The sequence below is a fragment of the Osmerus eperlanus genome, chromosome 27 (genome assembly GCF_963692335.1).
Source record: "Osmerus eperlanus chromosome 27, fOsmEpe2.1, whole genome shotgun sequence".
Classification (NCBI taxonomy): domain Eukaryota; kingdom Metazoa; phylum Chordata; class Actinopteri; order Osmeriformes; family Osmeridae; genus Osmerus; species Osmerus eperlanus.
The window spans coordinates 7,461,725-7,489,125 of NC_085044.1; the positions used below are offsets into that span (position 1 = coordinate 7,461,725).

The 27,401-nt window shown below is 41.7% G+C and overlaps 1 protein-coding gene across 3 annotated transcripts in view; it reads right to left on the reverse strand.

The window, feature by feature from the left end:
* Window positions 1-27,401, reverse strand: part of rapgef6 (Rap guanine nucleotide exchange factor (GEF) 6) — a 114,566-nt gene that overhangs the window by 78,213 nt on the left and 8,952 nt on the right. For all 3 annotated transcript variants that reach the window (XM_062453164.1, XM_062453165.1, XM_062453163.1), the window contains exons 2-4: window positions 17,756-17,826; window positions 16,862-16,918; window positions 16,703-16,786 (exon numbers count right to left, since the gene is read on the reverse strand). In XM_062453164.1, coding sequence (XP_062309148.1) covers window positions 16,703-16,786; window positions 16,862-16,918; window positions 17,756-17,826 — 212 coding nt within the window. The remainder of the gene's footprint in view (window positions 1-16,702; window positions 16,787-16,861; window positions 16,919-17,755; window positions 17,827-27,401) is intronic.

A 27,401-nucleotide genomic window follows, 5' to 3' on the forward strand; every position in this document is an offset into this window, starting at 1 on the left:
TATGACCCATGCAAGTCAATACTCTTTTCGAAGGCCAAATGTACAGACTCATAGGCAAAAAGGTGTGCAGGTGCATATTCACACCACAACCCCTGTACCGAATTATGGTAACCAAGACAGTGTCTGTAACCTAATTCAGAGGCAAAATGACATCACTGCACTTCTGGCTCAACAAAGTCTCTCTTCTACTTTACCACCAAGAGACATCCCTGTTTATGATGGGGATCCCTTGCAGTATGAAGCTCACTGGGCGAGGTGGTGGGACAGGTTTGCTTCTTTCCCCACATATTAAATACACATCCACCCCACTCTCTGTTACTGCCAAATCATTTGAACACCATTATGTGATGCTAACTGATCCTATCAAAGCATTCGTAGTTGTCCTCTATCGCCCACCAGGGCCGCTAGCCGACTTTGTGGAGGAGCTGGAAATGCTCCTCAGCGTCCTCCCGGATGATGGAACACCGCTGATAATCCTTGGGGACTTCAACATCCACCTCGAAGAAACGCAGGCCGTCGACTTCAAGTCTCATTTGACTTCCTTTGAGCTGACGCTGCTGAACACACCGGCGACCCACAAGGCAGGAAAACAGCTAGACCTCATCCTGACACGTAACTGTATCACTGACTTAACCTCTGTAACCCCACCACATATTTCTGATCACTCCTTTATCCAATTCTTCGTCTCTCTCCCTCCAACTCCTTCTACCTCCCCTCGTAACTTTCCGCCGCAACCTCCGCTCCCTATCCCCCTCCCATTTCTCCTCCATTGTAACATCCTCCCTCCCATTGACGAGTTCATGTCCCACCCCACCAACACTGCCACCAACACCCTGTTATCCACACTAACTGCATCACTCGACACTCTTTGTCCCCTGTCAACCAGGCCTGCACGATCTTCTCCCTCCTGCCCGTGGCTCACGGATGTTATTCGTGAAGCACGGTCCATCCTTCGGGCAGCTGAGAGGAGATGGCGCAAGTCCAAAGACGGTCTGGACCTTGATAAGTATCACTCCCTCCTTAAATCATTCTCTGCCCGCATAACTGATGCTAAAAACCCACTACTTCCTGAACAAAATTAACTCTGCTTCAAACCCTCACAAACTTTTCTCTACCTTCTCCATCCTTCTTAACCCACCTCCCCCACCCCCCTCCTCCACCCTGACAGCAGACGACTTCTCCTCCTTCTTTGAGAAAAAAGTTGCTGACATTAGCAGTCGGTTCCCTGAACCCACCTTTCCTACCAACTCACCCTCTATGACTGACCCAACTAAATGTCTAAACTCTTTCTCTCCCCTGTCTGAGGCAGACCCGTTCTTTCGGTCACTACCCACAGTTCGTGACCATAGGTGAGGGTAGGAACGTAGATCGACTGGTAAATAGAGAGCTTCGCCTTTCGACTCAGCTCCTTCTTCACCACGACGGACCGATGCAGAGCCCACATCACTGCGGACGCCGCACCGATCCGCCTGTCGATCTCACGCTCCATCCTTCCCTCATTCGTGAACAAGACCCCGAGATACTTGAACTCCTCCGCTTGGGACAAGATCTCCTCCCCGACCCGGAGATTGCACTCCACCTTTTTCCGGTCGATAACCATGGCCTCAGATTTGGAGGTGCTGATTCCCATCCCAGCCGCTTCGCATTCGGTTGCGAACCGCTCCAGTGAGAGCTGGAGGTCACGGCCCGATGAAGCCAACAGGACCACATCATCCGCAAAAAGCAGCGACCCGATCCTGAGGTCACCGAACCGGACCCCCTCAACGCCCTGGCTGCGCCTAGAAATTCTGTCCATATAAGTTATGAACAGAATCGGTGACAAAGGGCAGCCCTGGCGGAGTCCAACCCTCACCGGGAACAAGTTCGACTTACTACCGGCTATGTAGATGATTGTCTGAAATCCATGCCTTCGGAACAGGAAGCCGTTCAAATGGTAAGTACCAAGACAACCTGCCAATGGAAAGAGCACTTGGATTACAGTGGTACGTTGAAATGGATGTGTTCAAGTTTAGGATCACTACCCAGGACCGACCACACACAAGACGTGGCATCTTGTCCGTGGTAGGCTCTATATACGACCTTTTGGGATTTCTAGCACCATTTACTCTGCCAGGCAAACTGATTATGCAGGATCTCTGTAGAAACAAACTGTGGATGGAATTGAATGGTGCATGAAGCCCACAAGCCATGGTCAAATCCAATATGCACAGCTGCACCACTTTTCAGACGCCTGCGAAAGTGGCTACGGTACTGTGTCATATCTAAGATTGGAAAACAAAAACGGAGAACTGCATGTTGTGTTCATAATGTGTAAATCCAGAGTCGCCCAACTGAAACAAATGACGATTCCCAGAATGGAGCTTACAGCTGCAGTCCTAGCTGTCAGAGTTGACACAATGCTGCAAAAAGAATTAGAGCTTCAACTGGACTAGTCTGTTTTTTGGACTGATAGCATAACAGTGCTTAAGTACATCAACAACGAAACCAAACGCTTCCAAACCTTTGTAGCAAACTGGATCTCAGTCATAAGAGATGCTACTAACGTGTCACAATGGAGATTAGGGCTGTCCCCGACTAAGATTTTCTTTGGTCGACCAAGACTCGACTAAAACGTCTGAAAATCGACTAATCGAAATTTGAAACGCTTTTTTTTTTTTACAAAAAAAAACTTAAAACTTTTTCCCGATCTGACTCGCTGTTGGACATCGCAGATTCAGCCACTAATAGCCTACTAATAATAAGACTCGTATCACCAGTCCTGTTGTAACCGAATGCCGATGGTATTTAGTATCTCTTACAATGTACTACAAATTAAAAATATTGTTTGTTTAACATGCATATCATCAGAGCGCGCTTATCACTGCCTGAAAACTTGCAGCATTCGAACTTACGTAGAAGCTGAGTGGGGAACGGTGCAACAGAGAAAGATTTTGTTGTCTTGGCCGGAGAAGATAATGTCATTCGATTTGGATGTGATTCTTATAATAGGCATATTCATTTTTCAACCCAGCACGTTAGCATTAGCGAAGTAGGGCTAGGCCAACTTACGTTTTTCCGGTGGTAGGTGGTAACTATAAAAAAAATAAACCGTTGTTTGCAGAGTTTGCATTCAACCTTTTTCGGTACTTTGTAAATGTACTTTCATGAAATGCTGCCATACCACAGATTTCTTTGCCATTTTGACTAATAACACCGACAAAGTAGGCTATGGCAGAGTTTGTAGTTCGGCAGCCAATTATGCTCGTGCTGTGTGCAAATTACCAAACCAAAACAAAGCGCAGATTAACGAAAGGGAAAACAGTAACACCTTTTCTTTTAAATTATATATTTTTAGAGTTGCTTTATTTGTCTTAAAAAATATAATCTACAATTTCTGTAGAATATTTAGTTAATTCAGCAATGATGACACAAGCGGGAATCAGATCTCACACTGCCATACGGCAGCTCGACTAAAAAAATCTTAGTCGACCAAGAGCATATTGACCAGAAAATCGACTAGTCGACTGAGTGGGGACAGCCCTAATGGAGATACATTAACACAAAGGAAAATCCTGAAGATGAAGCCTCTAGAGGACTAACAGTAGACCGCTTCCTAAGATGCAAGAGATGGATCAAAGGACCAGAGTTTCTCTGTATGCCAGACAGAGAATGGCCAAAACCTCACTGGGAATCTGCACTCTCTGCTAACGATCCTGAAATTAAACAAGACTAGATCCAATGAACCCCACAAACTCCTTGATCAACTACTTCTCATCCTGGAGGAATGAGAAGTAGTTTCTAAAGACGCTTACATAGCCTGTGCCCAGTGCGCGCTCTCGCACGCTATCTGGAATGCACAGCAAGCATCAGATCTTCTCCCCAGTTACTGATCTGCTACGGCGGATCGAGGGCTGGCTTGCCACTCTCCAAACAGAGACTTTCTCACTGGCTCTGCGACGCTATTAATCTCACGTACGAGTCTATGAGATATCCCGTGCCACCTGGCATTCGGGCTCATTCCACCCGTGGAGTGGCAGCCTCAGCCGCCATCCTCAGGGGTGTAGGAGTGGAGGAGATTTGCATCTTGGTCGTCGCCTTCACCATTTGTGCGATATTATCTCGGGGATATATATATATATATCGGGGAGTCAGGTGGCTGAGCGGTGAGGGAATCGGGCTAGTAATCCGAAGGTTGCCAGTTCGATTCCCGGTCATGCCAACTGACGTTGTGTCCTTGGGCAAGGCACTTCACCCTACTTGCCTCGGGGGAATGTCCCTGTACTTACTGTAAGTCGCTCTGGATAAGAGCGTCTGCTAAATGACTAAATGTAAATGTATCTGTTGGACGTTTCCTCCTCATCTTTTGCGCATTCTGTCCTCAGCATGGCTGGTGGATCAGGTGTAGCGAGATGAAAACTCGCCGGGTTCTTGTGGGCCCTAGATGCGAGTTGTTCGTTGGTTATATCGCCAAGTGTGGGACAGTCAGACATTCTCAGTTGAGAGGTCTATACTGTATGTGTTCTGTTGCCCCTCCAGCTTAGCTGTTGCGCAGGCGAGAGAAACAACGTGAGTTTTTAAGTAACTCTCTCCTGTTTTTCACCCTGGACGGCTCTCTGTTTCATAGTAGCGGCCTGACCAGGAGGACAGACCTTGTATTATTTACATAGGCAGGTGTGTCCTCGGTGCCTTGTGAGATTGTGTCATAAGATCTAGTCTCGCTGGGGGTATATCTGGCCTCGCTCGCTCCACGAAATAGAACGATAGTTAATGGAGGTAACTCCAGTTCTATGAGTGGAGTGGAGCCCCATAGGGCTGCAGGCCCAGCTCGACTTATTCAACCCGGCTGTATTTGATACATTTGGGAGGATGAGTGACGGCTGTCACCCCCTTATATAGGGCACCTATGTGAGTGACAGGTGTGTGTACATTTTGATCTTCAGTCATTGGCTGCACTAGGCAGCGGGTAAACCATTAGGAGTAAAGCTCCCCTATGGGGCTCCGCTCCGCTCATAGAACTGGAGTTACCTCCATTAACTATCGTTGATGAGCCTCTTCGTGCTTGCGGTTTAGTAGCAGTGATTTACGTGCATTGATGTGAAGTAATAAAGTGATCATTCCAGAAAAACCTCTCTGCGTAGTAATTGAGATCGCTACAATATCTATATTAATAATACATCATAATAAACGCATATTAAATAGCTATTGCAAATTAATCGCGATTATCTTATTTTCCGAAATCGTTCAGGCCTAGTAAGGTCAGCTTTAAGACATCCTAGCACATTTAACTTCTCTTTAGAATATGTAACAAGCTGTGCTTTAGGTTCACTTAGTTTACTTGAACTAAAATAGTCACTGTAAACATTCAGGCAGTATAGAGACACCAGACCCTGTATCAACTAGTAACTTGACAGTACAGGTCTGCGTTGTAGGTGCAGTTATAGTAACAGTACACATTAGCTTACTTATGTCAGGATTTAAGCAGTTTTGTACAGTCAATACAGTAACTTCAGGCATTCACTACATTAACAGATTTAGGAGATTTGCACAGTCTAGCAAAATGTCAGATTTTTCCAAATATTTTACATTTATAGACTTTGGCAGGACATGAGTTATCATTAGCTAGGTGGTTGACTGAACCGCAACGATAGCACATGTGAGTAGCATTTGGTTTCTTTGTATATTTTGGCTGTCCCGCTATTTTTTTTTTTACATGAATGACAGCTACATGCTTAGCATTGCCTTCAGTAATTCTTGTAGCATCAGCTATAGCAGCTTCCGTTTGCCTAGCTATTTCCACTGTCCCACGTCAATGTATCCTGCATTAACAGCCTTTCACGAATTCGAGGCAGATTTGTTTTCTCTACAATTTGATCGCGCAGCATTTCATTCTCCATCTCGCCGAACTTGCAGTCTTTCACCAGCTCGCGCAGCGCTGCAACATAGTGATCGGTCGACTCACCAACAGCTTGAGCTTGTTGTCTGAAATGATATCTTTTGGCGACAACAGAGGCGTTGTTAGACATAAAACTCTACTGGGGCACCGGCCCCTAATTCATATCCCTTTTTTTCTTTCAAGCTTGCTGCGCACAATGCACTACTAGGCTATAGAAACTACCCTTGCGTAACCCACTATACAACAGTTCAGGGACGCAAGTTTGATATTAGCTTTGGCAGGGACATCAATAGCTAATACAAGCGCATTTCTTTCGCATTCATTTGAGCGCAAATACTGTTTTTTTGAGCTGCATGTACTATTGTTTTTATGTTTTAGTCAAAATAAAATGTTTTCTTAGCCTGCCTCAATTCTGACTTGTGTGCCGAGTATTCCAGAAAGCAGGTTATGTGACATACCCGGATAAATTAACTCCCCAGCTGACACCCAGCGTTGTAGCAACATTGCTGGTGGGTTAATTTACCCGTTTATGTTGCATAACCTGCTTTCTGAAATACTCCCCTGGACTTCTGTGTCCGTGCTGCAGTGGCTATTTGGCAAGCTCAGAAGAGCACGCTTACATGGAATCCTGCATGCTTATAGGTTTGTGTTTTTGGGTGAACACTTTGACAAGCGTTAATTGGGATACTGTGTTAATTTTTTCCGGGATTATCAATCTAAATTAATGCACTGACTAATGAAGTAAATTGTTGAAACGCAAACTTTAGATTTTACTGGGGCACAGCAGATTTATACTGGGGCACGTGCCCCAGTAAAAAGGGTCTAACGACGCCCCTGGGCGACAATGTTCAATTTGGGAGTGAAAAACGTTGTTAAGGCAAGCACAGTTCCCTCGCAGGTATCAGCAGTGAGTGGCAAGGTGTTGTAGATTTGGTTTCCTTCGGTTCCTAAGCAGTGAATTAGCAGAGCTCTTTTCCTCTCTGCAGAAAAAGCATCTCCCCTGATAGCAAGCAGGTAGTTGTCGAACAACTTCTTCCACACATCAAATGCGATCTTCGGTTCACCTGCGCAGTCCAGGAAAACGGCAGGGGGTTGTAACGAAAACAAAGCATCCTTTTTAAGACTTTTGTATAGACTTATCCGATGGAGGGGAAAATAAAAAATACAAAACATTCTGTGTTCCAAAGATTGTTATATTGTTCATTACTGCCTCACCTTTGCAGTAGCTTACTTAACTCAGCTAAGTTCTACTACCACTAGTTGGTAAGTTATTTTTATTTCTGTTTTCGGTTATTTTTACTATGGATTTTAATTTCAGTTCTTTTAATATTGTATCACTAAATGTCAGGGGTATTCGCGATATAACAAAAAGAAAAGCAATTTTTTTACTTTGTAGAAGATATGATTTAATTTTATTACAAGAAACTCACTCTAGTGAAGAGGATACAACGGAAAATGCAGTGGGGTAATTTTGTTTACTTCAGTCATGGCACTAATCATTCAGCTAGTGTTTCAATTCTTTTTCATACATTTAAAGGTACAGTATTGGAAACTGCTTCGGCAGATGGCAGGTGGATTATTCTTACACTAAAGAATGTGCTACTTTTATTGTATGTAACTTGTATGGTCATTACTCTAAATCTGCAAATAGACTCTTATCCACTCAAATTATTTCCAAATTGAAGGATCTCCAAATAATATCAAGATGTTTATATATTTTGTTGTGGTGACTTTAATGAATGCCCAGATGATTCTGTGGATAGATTTCCACCTAAACAATTTGAAAAAATCCTCAAAACAGAGACCTAATCTCATCATTATGCTCAGAGCCCTTCTCTCACTGATAGTTGGCAATTCTTAACCCACATGCTCAAGATTATACTTGGTCTAATAACTCACTTACTTTGAAGTCTAGGATTGATCTATTTTTTATCTCAACGTCTGCTTTACATCTTGTTAAAGATATTTCTCATATAAGTGCTCCTTTAATGGATCATAAACAAATCTCTTTGAAAATTGGAAGTGACAGGGAACCATCTAAATTATGGGGGTATTGGAAATTCAACAATTCTCTCCTGAAAGATGAGGACTTTAATGTAGCTGTGAGAAAAATAGCGAAAGAGATTTTTGCTACTAATTTTGATATGGATCATAAAAAATCATGGGAATTTTTTAAGTATGAAGTTAGATTTAATGCAATTAAAAGAAGTAAAGAGCTGAAAAAAGTTACATTTGAAAAGGAATCAGACCTGTTAAATGAACAGCAAATGTTTACTCCTCGGTCTGCAAACGCCTTTGTAAACCGAGATTTGTTAAAACGTTTGTAAACAAATCGTTTTAACAAATCGAGGCGACAAAGCGTTTGCTGACCTGTCGAGGAGTAAACATTTGGTTTCTTATATACTACAACAATACGTGGGAAGATCGCAAATCAAACACGTCGAATCTGGAGCAGACACCATGTTGTCAGAGCAATCAGCTGCACTTGCACTGGTGACATCTCCAAAGTAACATATAAACAACATCAATTCGTCTTCTGTCTGCTTCAGATACTTCTTTAAAACGGGAAGCGATTGCGGGGCATTTGCGGACCTGTGCAAAAACCATATTTTTATTTGTTATTTTTTGGGGCAATTTAGGCAACTTTGTTGCCGAGCAAATGCCACGTTGTTAAGGTCAATGGCTACATTTCCAAGGCAACCGCTTGTTGCTAGGTCCGTAAAAACATTTATTTACCTCTGCGAACTTTCAAGAGGTATATAAACTGATTTATTAACTTTTGAGAACGTCTTCTGGACCAGCGTATTGGTCCAATTATTACACTAGTATATAAGAAACTTGAATATATAATGAGTTTGAATAATTTGACTACAGAGGAAGAATTGGAGTTAAAAGAGATCCAAACTAAATAGGATAACTTTTATTTACAATACACGATACAGTGTTATCCTTAGACGAGATAAAGAATGTGTTGTTTTCTATGAAAAAAGGTAAATCTCCAAGTATTGATGGCTTATCTGTCAAATTTTACATGCACTTTTGGGACGTCATTATTATGTACAAAGACTGTATTACAATGAAATGATCCCAATGAAGCAAGGTATTATAACATTGCTTCAAAAACCTGGAAAAGATACTTTATATATAGATAACTGAAAACCTATCTCGCTTCTAACAATTGACTACAAAATCCTGTCCTTGGTCTTTGCAAATAGATTAAAAGAAGGTTTAAATGATATCATTTCAGAAAATCTAAATGGATTTCTTAAGAAAAGACATATAAGCAGTGATATAAGAGTAATTTTAGATTTACTTGATTATCCATATTTAGTTCAATCTGAGGCTCTTATTTTATTTCTAGACTTCCGAAAAGCATTCGACACAATTGAACTTATATTTCTCTTTCAAACCTTGAATTTATTGGTTTTAGAGACTATTTTATTACTCGTCAGTATGTTATATAATGACATCAATAGCTCCATAATCGTAATCTGAATATAACAAGAAGGTTCACAATTAACAGAGGCGTTCGCCAGGGATGTCCGATTTCTCTGGTTATAACTCTGTAACTCTGGTTACAGTTATTATCTTTACACATTGCTAAGGCAGAAGCAGTTAGTGGTATTTATATCTTCAATAAGGAAATAAAAAGCTCCCAACTTGCGGATGATACAACACTATTTTTGGAAAATTCAAATCAGATACCAAAAGTTCTTGATTTAATTAATTATTTTTCAAATGCCTCAGGATTACATTTAAATGTGTTTAAATGTGAAATAATTACTTTATATAATTGTAAGGAAAGAACCATTGCGAATATTCCTATTAAAGACTCTGTAAAATATCTTGGCATAAACATTTCTAAGAATCCCTTAATTAGACAACACCATCTTTTAAATAAAATTGATAAAGCCAAAAATATATTTAACCTATGGCTTCAGAGACCTTTCAATTATTGGAAGGGTCTTCCTTTCAAAAGCAGAAGGGCTCTCTCGCTTTGTATACCCATCTCTTTCATTGTATGTCAACGATATAACTATAAAAGACATAAACAAGATTTTTTTAAATTTCATTTGGAAAAATAGACAACATAAAAAAACATATTTTTCGTTTGAATCGTTCCTTCATGGTATACGTTAATGGCGATTGCTTTACAGCCACAGAGTAATTCTGAAATAGCTATTTTACATTGAAACTGTGAATAGTCCTAGGTAGGAGGGGGGGTCAGATGGCTGAGCGGTTAGGAAGTCGGGATATTAATCAGAAGGTTGTTGGTTAGATTCCCGGCTGTGCCAAATGACGTTGTGTCCTTGGGCAAGGCACTTCACCCTACTTGCCTCGGGGAGAATGTCCCTGTACTTACTGTAAGTCACTCTGGATAAGAGCGTCTGCTAAATGACTAAATGTAAATGACTAAATGTAGGAGTAAAATTTAACAGATTAATTATTTAAATTTACCCACAGAATTTATGGACTGAAGCATCTCAGACAGCATGTCCAGAAGCAAAAACTTGAGAGGCTCAAAAAAATATGTTGTGTAGCCTACTATCACAGACATTCTGCTAGTTTGTTATGTTTGTCTAGCTAGCGAAGTTAGGTTATCGACAAGTGGAGGCATTCATTTTAAATGTTCATAAAAATGTCAAAGACTGACAGAGGTTTTTCTGATACCGTTTGGTTTGACGGCGTTTGGTTTGACGTTGTTTTGTCTGAGACTGAAAGATGTTTTTCTGAGACTGATGCCGTTTCGCCTGAGTCTGACAACTTTTGGTCTGAGACCTGATGCCTTTTCGTTTAAGGCTTGAGATCTGAGGATGTCCTAAAATGAACACCGTACTTCAGGCTACAGCTCTTACTTTGAAATATGTTTAATGGTGGCCCCTCCTTTCACCCCCCTCATGTATCATCTGTCTCCCCTTTGCCGGTTTTTGTATTTTGTATGCCGATTGTGAAATGTGATGGAAAAACTATCTGCCACAATATACCCTGACTGGGGAGGGTCCGTGAATTATTATTCAACTGCCTGGGTAACGTCATCTACATTCGTGTGTCTTGCAAAGGGAGTGATTGACGGCTAATATTAACCAATCTAATCTGCATTAAAGTTAAGATTTCAATTGGTTATGTAACGTTGGATAGAACGGTAGACCGGTCACTGTATCAGCTCACAGCAGGCAAATACTACTGTGCAATTAGCAAGCATTTTGTAAAGAAATGAAAACATGTCGCGCCACAAAAGTTATTGGCACTTGCACAAAGGCTCCTGTAAGGACTTGGAAAGACAGGAGGTTTTCTCCCTTTTGGAACACAGCTTTGTGTGTTTTGTTTAAAAAAATCATTGGTCTCTATGTGGTCATTTTATGAATTTAATGAAAATGTGCGATACAATTATCAGGATGTGAAAGGATCTATATAAGGATATGACATTTTTATTATATCGCACAACCCTACTGTGAACAAAAATAAAACAGCACATTGTAGTTTATTTATTACCAGGCATTTATCAGTAATACATTTAAAATGGGTAAAATGTGAAAAATTGTGTTGTAGGTCGATTAAAGGTGCCCTTACATTTTCTGCACGTGCCCCAATATAATTTTCAGTTTGGGACTACAGTGCTCCTACAAAAAAAGGGCAGTCTGGAGCCCTGTAGCCAGCATTTCATCCATAAAGAAAGTTAATAGAAAGAAGCTGATACAATGTTATGCCAGCAGTCAGCACTGTTCACCTGGCCGTATTGGTGTTGTAATAGTCTTGTATTTTCTGTATTGCATTGATATAAATAATATTTTTCCTGTCTGATGCTCATTTTTAGCTCGCTATATCATTTATATCCTTTCAGCTCGCAAGATCAGTGGCTACATCGCTTAGTGGAGATCAGCCAGCTCAACATGTCTGAAAGAGTTCCATTGTGAGACTGGTGGCAAATTTGTGAGGGATCTTAAAGCGCATCTTTGGGTTCTGAAATGGACACTTCCAAATGAAAACTTTGCACAATGCCCGGTTTTCAAGCTAATCGTGAAACAATCGTTGCTCTAAAATCCCACAATAAAACTTGTACAGACAGAGAGATTTATCACATTATAGTATAGATATAGCCACAAGCACCAATTCTGTGGTATAAGCCAACACAACTCTTTTTGCTTTTCACAAATATAATAAATGTTTTGCAAATCTGAAACTGTATTTTGAAGAGTCTGTAGGGTCACCATTGTAATCTGGTCTAGATTTGACTACTTACTGTAAATTAAAATAGTAATTTGTTATACTTTTCACGACTGGAAGTAGTACAATTATTACAATCGCGCATTACCAGTCAACACTGTGCTACATATTGTTCATCATGACAAAATTAAGCTCTAGATGTGCATACAATTCTTCAGTAATCAAACATAAAGGGCAAATTACATTGTTTCCATTGTGATTTTCTGTATATCCATTCATTTGTTTAACAATGTTATGGGAGAGGGAACACACTGAACTAGAGAAGGTACAATTCATTTTTGTGAAATAAGTTGTGAGATGTGCTGGCTTGGACAGTTTTATTTTGTAATATTTTTACTTTATCAACTCCAAACCTACTGTTTAAACTAATATCAAACATCTGGAAAATGTTCATGGGTGTACTTAAATAGACAAAAACTTATATATTTTTAATTTAAGTATGCATACTTATTATCTATGAACGTTGCTTAGATTAAAAAGCATACAACATACATTTGTTGTTGCTCATTTACACTTCAAAATACTAAGAGTGAAGTGTATAATGAAAGAGGGTTCTCTTCTCATTTCCCTTAGCGCAAGAGGGAATGGTGATATGTGGTAGCCTCACATAGTTGAAACAGTTGCATCTAAATTGGGCAATCCTGTGTAAAAATTGTCCTAACCTATATTTGGACTTAAACTTCCCCTTATGTTTTTTTGGCCCTTTTAGTGATATTGTATGCATTTACTCATATTGCATTGTATTAAAAATTAAACCCCTTTGAAACAAGCTAACTCAAACAACATTGTCACTGGCAATACCTTGCCTCTGATCGTGATTCAAACATTATCATCTGCTAACTGAAAATATGCCCCAAAAAACATAAACAAGCTCAAATAAAATTGGGTTAAAACTGGCTAATACCAAGTTTGTTGGAAATACGGTTTGACGAGTTTCCAATTGAACTGTTGTCCAGCAAGTAATTCATTTGTTCATACCTAGACTAGGTAGCCAGATGGAAAAGACGTGCTCGCTATCTATCGAAATCACTATATGGATTGACCACAGTATCCACTACAATCGTTAGGTTATTGGTTGGCATTGATTGTTCTCCAGACCGTATCATTTGATGGCCCTCTTGTGGTTTATTGCTATAATAATCTATCAGTCCCACCAAAATTCTAGCTGAGCAACAGCACAAAGACAGACAACAAAGCTGACAAAGTATTTACCCAGTTAATTGGCTTGTAGTTGAAGTTGGTTTGAAATCTACTGGCCCGGACTGAATTTTTACTGGCCCAAACTGAGTCAAAACAATAGAATGATGTGCTTCTTTAGCCTATATAAAAGCATGATTTATTGTTGTGTGTATGTGTGTTGGGCCCGGCACCACGAGGGGACAAGAGGGCCCCTTCAGTAGTATTTGTTGTCACCCCCCCAAGTTGTATCGACCAATATACAATAAAACAACAGTAATGAAACACTTTGAAATCTGAAATAAATCTTTTAAGTTTTCCTACATAAAATATTCAAGTATAACTTATCTGATCCAGTTAACTTCACTTTGTCACAAAAACTTAAATGAAGCCTAAACCGTCAAACGGAACGTTCGTACGTGTACAAGCAATGCAATTGGGACCAAGACTCACATTTTGACATTGACAATGTCTATGGAGTGCAAAAATTGAGGGATGAGTTAGGGTGTGAAAATTATTATAAAAATATGAGAGAGAATATAGGTTGTGCCTTGTCAAAGGCAAACACACCCAATAAGTGATGATTTATGTTACTGCACACTACATGTAGAGTGACAAAAGACAAATTCCAAACAAATACACTTAACTTCATATTTAAGTAAGCAACGCCACTAGGCCAGAGGTTTCCAATTCAAAAAAATCAAGGCCAGTTTCTAAATAAAAGCCCCAGAAAAAATTGAATTATTGGAATTGATGGCACCACCAATAGTCAAAATAGTTTCACACTCATGATTCAACATTGTTATGCAACATATACTGGGAGTTTTGTAATGATTGGACTGACGGGGCTCCTCATTCATCAACAACTTCAAAAATAATGCTGTATATACTTTGGCATCATTGCTGACAATAGTTATCTCTACACTACGGTTTCAGATATGAGTTGTTGTAGGAGACTGACCAGAGGCTGACCAGAGACCGGCTCGAGATCAGAGAACAGGTTTAACTTGAACAGCTGCAGACGCCCCAGGTTATTAAGTGTGAAGAGGAAAGGGCCACAAACACACACACTGACGGACAGACAGACAGGAAAGCCACACAGACAGATACACAGACAGGCACACTGACAGACAAACACACACACAACTTGGTACAGAGGTAAAGGAAAACAGAAGTGTGTGTGTGTGTGTGTGTGTGTGTGTGTGTGTGTTTAGATGAGATGGACGTTATTGTCCCAAAGGAAATTTCTCTTGGACACATACAGAAGAACCTATCTGCTGTTAAAATACAAATAATATAGTGCATATTGTACACAGGCTGTTACCCATGCACATGCACACACAATAGTACACCTACAGTACTTGCACAGACTGCCAGTGTAGGTGTCTTGAATGACACTGTGGTGTGTGTGTGTATACATGTAATCAGACTGTGCTCTGCTAGTCTTTTGGTCAGGCTTAAACACTTCTCTGAGTCAGTGCTGAGTATAGTTATATACAATAACAAAGGCCACAGGCTGTTAGCATCCCTAACTAAGTTATGGCAGGCTGTGCCACATCCTATTGGACCAAACACTCTGCACTCAAACAGCACCCGGTGAAAGACGTACACAAACAGAGAAGTGAAAATGCATGATGAACTAAAATAGCTTCCCACCTTCTCAAGACACAAAGCTTCTACTTTGCTACACTACACTTTTAACACTTTAGTTAAAAGATCAAAATGAAGATACTGAGGGTAAAAAGGTTTTCTCTCGTACAGATAAAACTCTGGGGCAGATAACCTCTAGTTCAGCCATTCATGTTAGACCAATCTATCATCACAATGTATAGGGAATTCCTACATGATCACCAAACAAGTCAGTTTCCTGGAAAATACACTCACACACACACAGCTCGTGGGGATTTCTGGTCCCCACAAGGCTGGTTAAACAAATCCATCCACACAAACAAAGCCTGCCTTTAACACACCACCAGGATATCCAACACATCCACCACATCACATCACATGGGTCAACTCCATATATCCCCTAAACTCAACTCCCTATATCACCACCACAGATCAACTCGACATATCACCTTGACAAATCACTTTCACATATCAACTTCCACGACAGAAGCACCAGATGTATATGGAGCAGACACTGACCAGAACCAGAACCAGAACTAGGACTCCTCTTCTATGGGTCTTTCTTGATGGAAACCAGATCCAGCATATCCACCAGTCCAAGTCCACCAGTGTGTGTTTAATCCAGCGGTGTGTGTGTGTGTGTTAAATCCAGGCCTATCCAGGTTTCTACCTCTGTACAGACAAGGAGAAGTGGTTTGTTCTGACTCTTAGCTCTTTTTAAAGGAGTGAGTTCTCTCCCGCCTTAGTCTGTGTGCATGGTGGCTCCGGGCTGGTGTGTGTGTTCATTTCCTGCCTGGATGTGCTTCTAGAGCTCTAGCAGCTCAGGAACACATGGCCAGTCACTGTTCTTCTAGGAGTTCCGCATTCCAGGCACACACATACACACACCCACACACACTCCACCCCCTGACCCATGCCCTCCCCCACCCTGTCAGCCTCACTCCCAGCTAACTCCAGACTGTGACCCCCTGTTGAGCTGCCCCAAACTCTCATCAGCCTCCCTCCTCACCCATCAAACCCCCCTCATCACCCTACTACTTCTGTCCATCAACAACTGATTCCCATAGGAACACACACAGACAGCACACTCTACCCAGCAAGGACACACACACACACACACACAGCTGCCAACTGCTAGTCAGATCTTGTTGTGCTCCAACCTTCTCTCTCTGTCTGTGTGTGTGTATTGATGAAGAACGTGTTTTGTCCGTATCTTCATTAACAAAGTGACTATGTTCAGGTGAGTTCTGGATTTTTAAATATCTATTAGTATTATCTACCTGCAGATTGGGAGAAAACCAGACCTCTTACAACACTAGACTAGTCTCAATCATGTCTCTCTCTCTGCGCTGAAGGCCAGAGGACAGTGTTTGTAGAGAATAGGCAAAAACAAAAAATAACAAACAGCCAATAGCTGTTTGTTATTATAGGCAGGAGCATACTACATCATAGAACTGTGACTGTCATCAGAACACAGTACATTACAGTAGGAACACATATGAATGGATAATAAGACTGAATATTGAACAGATGATAAGGTAATAGGGAGTCAGATGGCTGAGCGGTTAGGGAATCGGGCTAGTAATCTGAAGGTTGTTGGTTCAATTCCCGGCCGTGCAAAATGACGTTGTGTCCTTGGGCAAGGCACTTCACGCTACTTGCCTCGGGGAGAATGTCCCTGTACTTACTGTAAGTCGCTCTGGATAAGAGCGTCTGCTAAATGACTAAATGTAAATGTAATAGCTGATCGTGATTAACATAAGCACATAGAAAATTCAATTTCTTCCACAGTGTACGTACCAGCATCGGGCCAGGTACATGTGCTCCTTCACAAACACTGAACCGGTCAGTAGGATGTACCAGCAGGTTGAGATACTGTCAGGGCTGAAACACAGAAGACACAGTTACACACATACACGTAACACACACACAAAAACTGTTTCCTGAGTAAGTACTCACTAGAAGAGGACACGGTTAGCTTCATGCCTCTCGTACCTGGCGGAGGTGCACATCAACCTGAAACAAAAACAGGACCTATTCACACGCTGTCAAGAGCTAGCACACGCACTCACAATATTTTTTTTCTTCTCTCAAACACATACATGCAATGAGTGGCTGTGTTTGTCAGCTCTATGGTATGTGGAATAGGTGTCACTCGCACACACCATCCTGACAGGTGGTTTGTTTATTTCCCCCTGCTGCATGCCAAGACCTGCCAGTAAGAATGCAGTGTTTCCCCTACAATTATATTAGGGGTGCCCCACCCCCCCAACGGCACCCCCCCCCCAACGCCCCCCCCCCCCCCCCCGGAAGGTCGAGTATTTTTTTTATATAGCGCCAGATCACAAAATAAGTCATTTAAGGTTACCTTGCCTATAAAACAGGTCTATAGCTTTCTCTTTTATTAAACAAACTAAATGGCCTTATGTTATTTATCTTATTTACACGACGGCATGTCATTTCTGTCTCTACATGGTCGCCCCCCCCAAAGCTGTAAACCTAGGGGAAACACTGAGAATGGGCTGATTCCTAATTCCTCTGAACTGGCTTCCTTCACTCGTCTCTGTCCCCATTCCTTCATCTAGCCAACCATGTAGGTAGGAACGGATTAATATAGCCTAACATGTAAGGTTAGGAATAGGATTCAAACCTAATGTTCAATGGCTGAAACATTTTTAGACCAGGGAGTGACAGAGGGAGGAGACAGGAGAGGTATGGAGGGATTGAAGAATAGACAGAACAAAAAAGAGACATGGATGGAATAAGGGATTGATGGATGGAGGGACAGATAGGTGGAACAAGAGATGGATGGATGATAAAGGGATGGATGAAGAGTTAGACAGATATGCTGACCTGAGTTGGTGCTCTCGGAGGTGAGACAGAACATCCATGTGGTAAAGGTGTCCATAGATGATGTGGAGATCCTGGAACACACAACCAAACAGGTTAGGACTGGCGGGGGGGATACACACATGCTCAGATTGAGGCCAGGGTAGTCTAGTCTACCCAGCAGGTCTCTAGTTGGTTCACCAGAAATTTCAACAAAACAAACATGGCAGGATTAGAAGGGATTAGCACATTAAACAAGAGAGACTGTAGACCAGCATAGCTCATGTGCTACACACACACACATTCATATCGTTCCTCTCTCTCAGTCTGAGTGGTGTGCTGAGCTATTAGGAGATTAAGCACAGTCTTGGGTTAATGTGGAAACAGAACTGCCACCTACAAACATTTTTTATTAACAAAGAGGAAGTTCTGTCCATCAACACATGCACTCACAAACACATATTTCACACACACAAACACACACACACGCTTAAAATAGAACACAATCTCAGACAGCTGTTGCTGTGCCTTGCAGGGTGATGGCTAGCAAAAGTCATGTGACCTGTTTGTAGTAACCATATGGTGGAGCAGGACACGAAGAGCTTTGAGATGCTGGCCAGCTAGCTTTAACAGGTGGAAGGCATGCTTAAGTGGCACACACAGACACACAACAACAACATACCCGACAGAAGACTGTGTGTGTGTGTGTGTGTGTGAGAGCCATGCGAGTGTGAGTGCTTGTGTGTGTAATTGTATGACAATCTCAGTGAGAGTGGGAGAGGTAGAGAGAGAGAGAGACAGACGAAGAGAGAGATACCCTTTATGGACAAAATAATTTTACACTAATTATTCAGTGCAGGTGTTTCAACCACACCCATCGTTCACAGGTGAATTAAACCCAACACACATAGTAGGGGTGGGAATATTTTGGTACCTTAAAAAAATACAAATAAACATATTTAAAAAAATTGATTCACATCAATTTGTGAATCGATCTGAATCGCTAGCAGACTGAATCGCGATTCAAATGTGAATCTATTTTTTCCCCCACCCCTAACACATAGCCATGGAATCTTCATAGAAAAACACTGGCAGTAGAATGGGTCATACTAAAGACTCAGTGGCGTCAAAGGTGGATGACCAGGGCTCTATGCTAACTTTTTCCCAAGGAGTACATGTGCTCCAAAATGTTTTTTGGAGCACACAAAGACATTTTGGAGCTTTACAAACTATTTATTACACACATATTTATACCATGTGTGAGTGTGTGTGCGTGCATGTAGCCTACTAAGCGACACGTCTGCGGAATATGGAAAGCCATATGTGCCAAACCCTGTAATTAAGCATTTGCGTTAAGACAATACATTTGGCCGTCTTAAGACGACAGACATTGCCGTATTTACATGGCTGTTTTGAACGTCTTGAGATGTTTGGAGCGTCTTTGCTTCCAATTGGTTGGCGTCAACATACCCACCCCTTTTTGACGTTGGTACCAACATACACACCCACTTTTTGACATGGTGTCTGTGTTGGGCTGTACGTAGGCCTACATTGTGATCATGTGGGGTCTTACATAGCTATTATGATTCTTACATGTGATTTAGTATTTGGGACCTACCAGAATGCATATTTCCAACTGTAAAGTTTGGTGGACAAGGGATAATGGTCTGGGGCTGTCTCTCAGAGTTTGGGCTAGATCCTTTAGTTCTGTCGAAGGATAATCAGTGGTTCTTAACCCTGTCCTCAGGGAACCCCTGTCCTGCATGTTTTAGATGTTTCTTGGCTCCAACACACCTGATTCAAATGCATGTTCGTTACCAGGCTTCTGCAGAGCTAGATAACGACCCATTTATTTGAATCAGGTGTTATAGCAGGGAAACATCTAAAACATGCAGGACAGGGGTTCCCTGAGGACAGGGTTAAGAACCACTGCTCTAAATGCTACAGGATAGAAATACATTTTAGAAAATTGGGTGCTTCCAACTTTGTGGCAACAGTTAGGGGATGGCCCTTTCCTGTTCCAGCATGAATGTGTACAGAGCAGGGTCGATAAAGACATGGTTTTTGGAGCTTGAGTGGCTTGCAGAGAGCCTTGACCTCAACCCCACTGTACTTCTTTGGGATTAATTGGAATAGCGATTTAAAGACTTCCAGTCCAAAATCAACCTCACAATGCTTTTTAGGCTGAATGGGCACAAATTCGCAGAGCAAAATCTTGTCGACAGCCTTCCCAGAAGAGTGGCACTTGTTGTAGGCGCAAGAGGTAGGGGGGTCAACTGCATATTAATGACCATTGTTTTGGAATGGGATATCCAACAACTAGGTGTGATGGTCATGTAGTGTAGATAAAGTCAATACAGTTGAACTAAGTGCTAACTGGGTTAGTCAGCACAGCTTCTGCTGTGGGAAGTAGTTCTTTCCTCGGGGGGTGGGGTGAATGAGGTGTGTGTTTGTGTGTGCATGGGGTTGAGCGTGTGTGTGTATGTTTATGGGGTTGGGTGTGTGTGTGTATGGGGTTGGGTGGGTGTGTGTGCATTTTGGGTTGATGGGTGTGTGTGTGGGGGGGGGAGGGGTGTGTGTATGTATGGGGTTGGGTGTGTGTTTGTGTATAGGTTTGGTGAGTGTGTGTGTGTGGTCTTATTTAACTACCATTGTAGGGACCAAATGTATAGTGTAGTATAAGTATAGTGAAACATGAAAAACTTTCCCTTGCCCTGCATGCAATTTACAGCTTGAAAATCTTTATTCTAATGCCGTTTCACTCACACTGTTGTAACATGTTCACCTTGCTCCTTCGTTGAATCACCTCTGAATTATTTTTTTTTGGTGGCTAATAGTTTTATTTATTAGGGGCCAAGCAGTGAAGCTGCTAGGGCACCTATTGTTTTATTATTATTATTATTATTATTATACTTAGGACTAGAAGTCTAACAGCCCATAGAACAGTATGGTAAAAAGTTGAGAAATTTGGCACACTGATTGGGGACTCCTGATCATTTTCACCAAGTTTCATGTTGACCACTCGAGCACTATAGGGCCACTAAGAGGTCAAAGCTGGAGGTGTGTTTACGCCCATAACTTTTGAACCATAAGAATAATTTTCTAAAGTGAGATATCATTGGATTCCTTAGATGTAGACAATTTGACTGGACCTTATGACGTAATTTTCGTCATTAAGGTTTTTCCGCCATTTTGTATTTTCTGAAAAAACAACTTTTTTGAACTCCTCCTACGCCTTGCTCCGATTTTCATGAAAATCGTATTAGATCATCTTCAGACTATGCCGACAAAATGTTATTAAAATTGTATTGCTTAGTCAAACCCTTCATGAATAACGAGCAAACTATTTTGACAAAGAGCACGCCAAAGCGGACGTGAGGCCATAACTCTGCAACGGTTTACCGTATGGAAACCAAACTTTGGAAATGTCGGCACAAGCATGATTTGAGGGTAGTTGCACATTTTTGGCACAGCGCCACCTACTGGTCAGGAAATACAAAAAAATTGTTTTGCTTATATCTTCTAAACAGTGTTGTTATGAATCACAAGATTGGTCTCTTCTGATTCTATGTGGCATACCAAGTCGAAAGATATCACATTGTTCCGTGTCCGCCATTTTGGGCGTCGGCCATTTGGAATTTTCATAAAAACCTACTTTTTTTTTACCTCCGTTCGCCGTTGCTCCTATTTTTATGAACATGTAATCAAATAATCTCCAGACCACAATCACCTTGATATGTCAAAATGACTGAATTACAGATTTTTATACTTGGGTCAAATTTGACAACGCTTGCCACAGGAGAAACGTCTTACTTTTTTTTATACAGTAACTGAACAAAGCAATTCCCAGCACTGAGAATAGCTCACTGTGATAAGACGGGCTCCTTTGAAGTGCAAGGTCATAGGTTAGAATCCAGTCACAGCCATCAAGCATGTCATGATACTGGATTATCTGTTTAGTGAAACAGGAAGCCAGGTACGCCACAGTAGCTGTCAAGCAGTATAATCATAATGGTAACGATAATGTTTAATTCTCAGGGGATTTATACTCAAGAAGAACCAGATTTATTGTGCTTTGTAGATATAATGCTGTTACATATAGCCATTGCATCAGATTTCTTGCATCATAACTTCTGAACAGCAGTGTTTCCTCTATGTTAATTTTGGCGTGGCGCCCCGCCACGGCAACATTTCTGCTTCCACGGTATCAGAAATAGGGCTGTACAAAAGGGTGTCTATCAGCAGTGATTGTTAGAGTGCATGTCGGAGAATAGCACGGACACTCGCTTCACACCATTAGCGCCACTGTGCGTCCTTGAGAACTGTAAGTCGTATAACTTATGTTGTCAGATCATTTAAGACTTATTGTATTAGCCTATAGTTCTTGCAAATTTAAATTAAATTAACTGGTGATTTTCGTTGTTTGTGTTCTTCACCTGCTAGCTAAATTGCACGTGGCTCTTTATTCGATAGCGATTGCTGAACGCCCTTGCTCACGTTTGTATTTTAGGTGCATTATTATTAGGGGTGGGAATCTTTTGGTACCTCACGATTCGATTCGAATGGATTCTTGGGGTCACGATTCGATAAAAAAACAATTCACAATCTTTTGGATTCACGAGTTTTTATCAAATTTCGATTCAATATATGCTTACATTTGATTCCAGTTTGCTGTTTAGTGTTACTTGTTTCTATTTGACTGTGATAGGCAGTTGTGTTGAAGAAAAAAATCCCAATGCATCAAAACTTCAAATGTATTGTTTTTATTGCAGTTTAGTAAACTCTAGGGGTGGAACAATACATGTATTCGTACCGAACCGTACGGTACGGGCGTCACGGTTCGGTGCATGAAATTACACAGAGAATACACGGTATAAAAATAAATAAAACTTGTGTGCAAATTAATTCATGTAATGCGGAACTACTCGTGTTCTTTCGGGACATCTAATCTGAAGCTCTGATTGGTGCCGCCGTGAGTCAGAGATAGGCTAGCTAGCAGCACTAAGGACGAGTATGGCGAGTGGTGGCAACCCACGAGAGATAGAGGACCCGACGGCCGTTTTAAGATTGCAAGTTTGGGAAAACTTCGGTTTCCCATTCAGTTACAGTAGTACAGGCGAGAGAGTGGTGGATAAGATAAGCACTGTGTTTCGGCGTGGTTCAGCAGTTATGGGCAGTGACGTGCAGTCTGGATAGGCAAGGTAGGCACTGCCTACCCTGCCAAAATTCAAAACGTAAAATTGTTATTAAATCATTTTATTTAATAAACTTGTATTTGTATTTTTACTGTTTATTCTTGTGATTTATATATGCAATATGTGTGTTATTGCAATTGTTTAGACGTTACGATGATGAATGTAGCAGTTACGCATAATCAAATACAAAAGAAATTGTAGAATAAGCAGTGCTTTTACTGTCCGTTCACTGCGGACGACAAGCGAAAAACTCACTTGCGCACTTCGATCCTGTATTCCTCACCATGTACAGTACCAGTCAAAAGTTTGGACACATTTTCCCATTTCCAAGCCTCTTACTGACATCACCGCACATCACTGGTTGTGGGGTATGTGACTGGAAATACATCTAACATGCTAAGCATATAACGCATCTGGCGTGTGCTAAATTACTAAAAATGTCCGACGCCATCACCCAGGTGTGCCAATCACTGGAACGAGACAAAACATTATTTTCAACTTCTCCTTACAGTGCTTAACCAGCCATTAGATACACATACAAATAGGACCAAATAAATTACTGACGCAATAGGAATTTACATGTCATCTTCAATGTGCTGTATTCACTCGTAGAGGAACCTGGTTTGTTTTCTTTTCCCTCCGTTGTACCGAACTCATACCGAACCGTGATGTCTGAACCGCGGTATGAACCGAACCGTGACTTCAGTGTACCGTTCCACCCCTAGTAAACTCGTATAATTAAATTGATATGAATCGCGATTCAAATTGCGAAGAGATTTTTTTTCCCCCACCCCTAATTATTATGCTGAAGTAGTTACACTGCATTAAGATAATGTAATTAATAGTGGGTTTATTGTTATTATTTGCTACATATTGCTTAGCCTATATGTCAAGATCAAATTAAGCAGACAGTGTGGCCTACCTTAATCGATAGGCTAGGCTACTGACCATTTACAATAAATTGTTACGTCAATTATTAATTGGCAGCATTTATGCCATTTAGAACATACTTTATGAGTGGAAGGGCTGTCTTTAAAGGGGTGATTGACTGGGTTTTTGGGGGTATTTCACACTGTTCCTTAAGGTCTCCGAATAGGGTATGTAACATTGGTTGGGCTGAAAATGGCCCGGGTGCTGTTCTATACCCGCTGATGCATTCTGTGAATTTGTCCCGGGAAAAAACGCTAGGTTTTCTCCTTTTATGGTATGCTCATGAATATATAGATGAGCTGCGCGCTGATTGGTTGGTTTACAACGAGTGAAGCTGCGGAGCAAAGACGCAAGACGGCCAACTGCACTCACTGAAACAAGAAGGTGGAGACTTGAAATGAAAACGTCCAAATAAATCTATTGTGTGTACACAACACTGTTTTCAACAGATTGACTAGATAACATTTGAAATGATTACGTTAGTTGTTTCCACTTCTGTTGTCGAAGCAAACAGGATCGGCTTAGGTGGGTAACGTTAGCATTACAACATACCAAAAAAACTATGTGATTCAACTCAGCTTCAGTTAGGGATGCCCAAATTACAGCAATATGGGAATATTGTTGTTGTTGCTGTTTCTGCTAGAAGGCTTAGGCGGTATGAGAAAAGCCTTAGACGGGCCGCCTTAGCCTTTTCACTGCAGGAAAAGCCCTGCAGAGCAGACAGGAAGTCCTAGCGTGTCCGCCTGCTTGAGGTCCCCACTTACTGGCCCGCCCAGTTACACAAACTTAACGCACAATCAAATTGGGCTGTTTTACTATGTGCACCAGGAATGCATGATGTTTACATGTGCATGTCTCTGTGTTTGTGTGTTTGAATGTGTATCTGGGTTTGTGTGTATGTGTGCATGTTTGATTGTATCTGTGTGTGTGTATGTTTGAATGTGCCTCTGTCTTTGTGAGTTTCAAGGACCGTTTTTTATTTTGCAGCACTAATCCAAGAGGGGGGCCTTGCTCCCACCCGTCAATACTGCTGACCCCTGACCTTCCACCTCCAGGAGTGGCACAGCCAGGCCTGACCCCCCAGCTTGCTCTGTGAGTGTGTGAGAGTCTGAGTGAGACAGTATGTGTGTGAGAGAGCCTGCGTGAGTGTGAAAGTGCTGCGGGAAACCCTGGTGTGTGTGTGTGAGCAACGTGACAAGTACCATGTTACTGCCACCGTCTGGCTAGACTGCTCGCATGACCCAGTAGCTTAAACGCTAACACACACGCAGTACAGAACGGGAGTTCTTACAGAGAGAGCATTGTGAAGACTACTACAACACTGCTATTGACTGCAATACCAACATTCCGGTACCTCAGTCTATCTACACTCAAAACGGTGTGTGTGTGTTCTATCAAACCTCTGTGTCAACAGCATTAAATAACACTTCTAAAGGCCTGTCTCTCTCGCTCACTCCCTCACACAGACACACCACAGCCATTCACTTCTGTCTTTCAGATGTAGACAGCAGTGTCTTTATAGCTCCCTACCGAACACACACATAGACACAAATATGCACGCGCACACACTGCTATGCTGAACTGTACGGGTGTGAATGAAGCTGGGAGTTAACCCAGTGTACATACAGTCATAAAATGGTTTACTGGCTGGTGGTCACGACAACCTGTGACTGACTGCTGGCTGGCTGACCGGCCAAGGCTCGAGACTACGGCCCAATTTTTTTAGACCATGCATGACCATGCTAGTTGCCAGTGCTGGTCCTTGCTATAGGCGACATAGGCATGAAGGGGGGGTAATTTCCCAAGTGCATCCAATTAAATTAACCCTCCAGCTGTCCTTGAGTTTCAAACGCACTACCAGCAGAGGGCGCCAACCACGGCACGTCATATGTCCGTGTTGTGGTTGGCGCCCTCTGCTGGCACACAATTTGTCGTGCCGTTGACTTTGTGGGGGTGGGGGGCGCCAGGGGCAAACCTTGCCTACGGCCATGGGCGGAAATCCTGGGGGGGGACACGACCCCCCCAATCCTGGGAAAAATATGATTTGTCCCCCCCCAATAAATCACTGTAAACATAACTATGTAATTTCAATAACATTGATAATATGCAATGAAAGCGCTTTGCTGATTATGGACACAATGGCGCTTTTTAGTTTAAAAAGTTTAAAAAGATTGCGAACCCCGCCCTTGGTCCCACAATGGTTTGATCCACAGCCCCAGCCCTCAGCAGTGATGCAGGTGTGTGTGTGAAAATCGGACAGTATCTGTTTGTGTCGTTGGTGACTGATGTCCAGTAAGTAGTTGTAAGAAAGGATTAGTTAGACAATTTATTTCTACCACTCAATACAATAAAACATTCATAACTGTCACCATTTTCCCTGCATTGGTCACTATGTTAGCTAGCTAGCTAGGTAACATCACGAGCTGTTTGAATTAGAGTCAGTGACTGAGAGAAGCTAGCAATGCAGTAGTTGTGTTCCTTATCTGACAAGGTGACTTGAGTGTCTACCATCTGAAATGCACGTAGCTAACGTGAAATTAACAGTTAATCGCACCATAGCGATTTCACTATGTTGGCAGGGTTCACACACATTAAGCTAGCTGCATTTGCATAGCTAGCAAACAAACCGATGGAGCAAACATTAGCACCTATTCCATTTGGCGTCGTCAAAAGATGGAAACTTTGCTATCGTCAATTTAATCCAAGATCAGCACGGATATTGTAGTTCTTCGAAATCCATTTGCCATGGTTAGCGATACTGAACAGAACTATACTATATTCTACCATTGTCATAATTATCTTAAATGGTCTCGTTGCAAAAGCTAAATCATCTCTAGGGACTCAGAAGTACCTGTGTTCCGATCTGGAGTAAACTGGCGATAGCAAAGATGATGGCAAATACCACACAAACGGAATTGGGGCTCGCTAGCTCTGCAAATTCAGCTATTCTGGGAAGCCAGCCAATATAAAACCAAAACATGAATTATATTAAAATGACAAAAGGTTGCAGTTTGCGTTGTGTAAAGGGTGAACTCATACAGCTGTCAATCCTTGTCAATGCAATCCGTTTCACCTTTCCTAACGACTGTCTAGCTACCTGGTAGATCGAAGCCTATTCTAGAAGAATGGTAATAAATGATAGAAGCCCATCTCCTACTGTAAATAACCTGCACATTGTGTGTGCGGCCAGCATGGTAGAACAATTGCAGAAAAAAGAAAGACGGACATCAGAGCATTTCAGGACACCAAAACGCAAAGAAAGAACCCTCGTGGCCTAATCTCAAAGACTAGTTGATAAAATGTTCATAAAAATGATGTGAAATGTGCTAATTGAATGTTTCATAATGATGTCATTAGGCAGAGAAGGCACCAGATGACAAACAGACAATAGAGCTGCAGATAGGCAAGAACAGACTGGCAGAGACAGGGGGTCTCAGGTAAGTTTGTTGAGTCTCTTGTTTGGCAACATGATGGGTTCTCTTCTTTAGACTTGTCAAATAGGGACATAATTGGACAATGCCATGGATACCCCAACTCTTTACTTA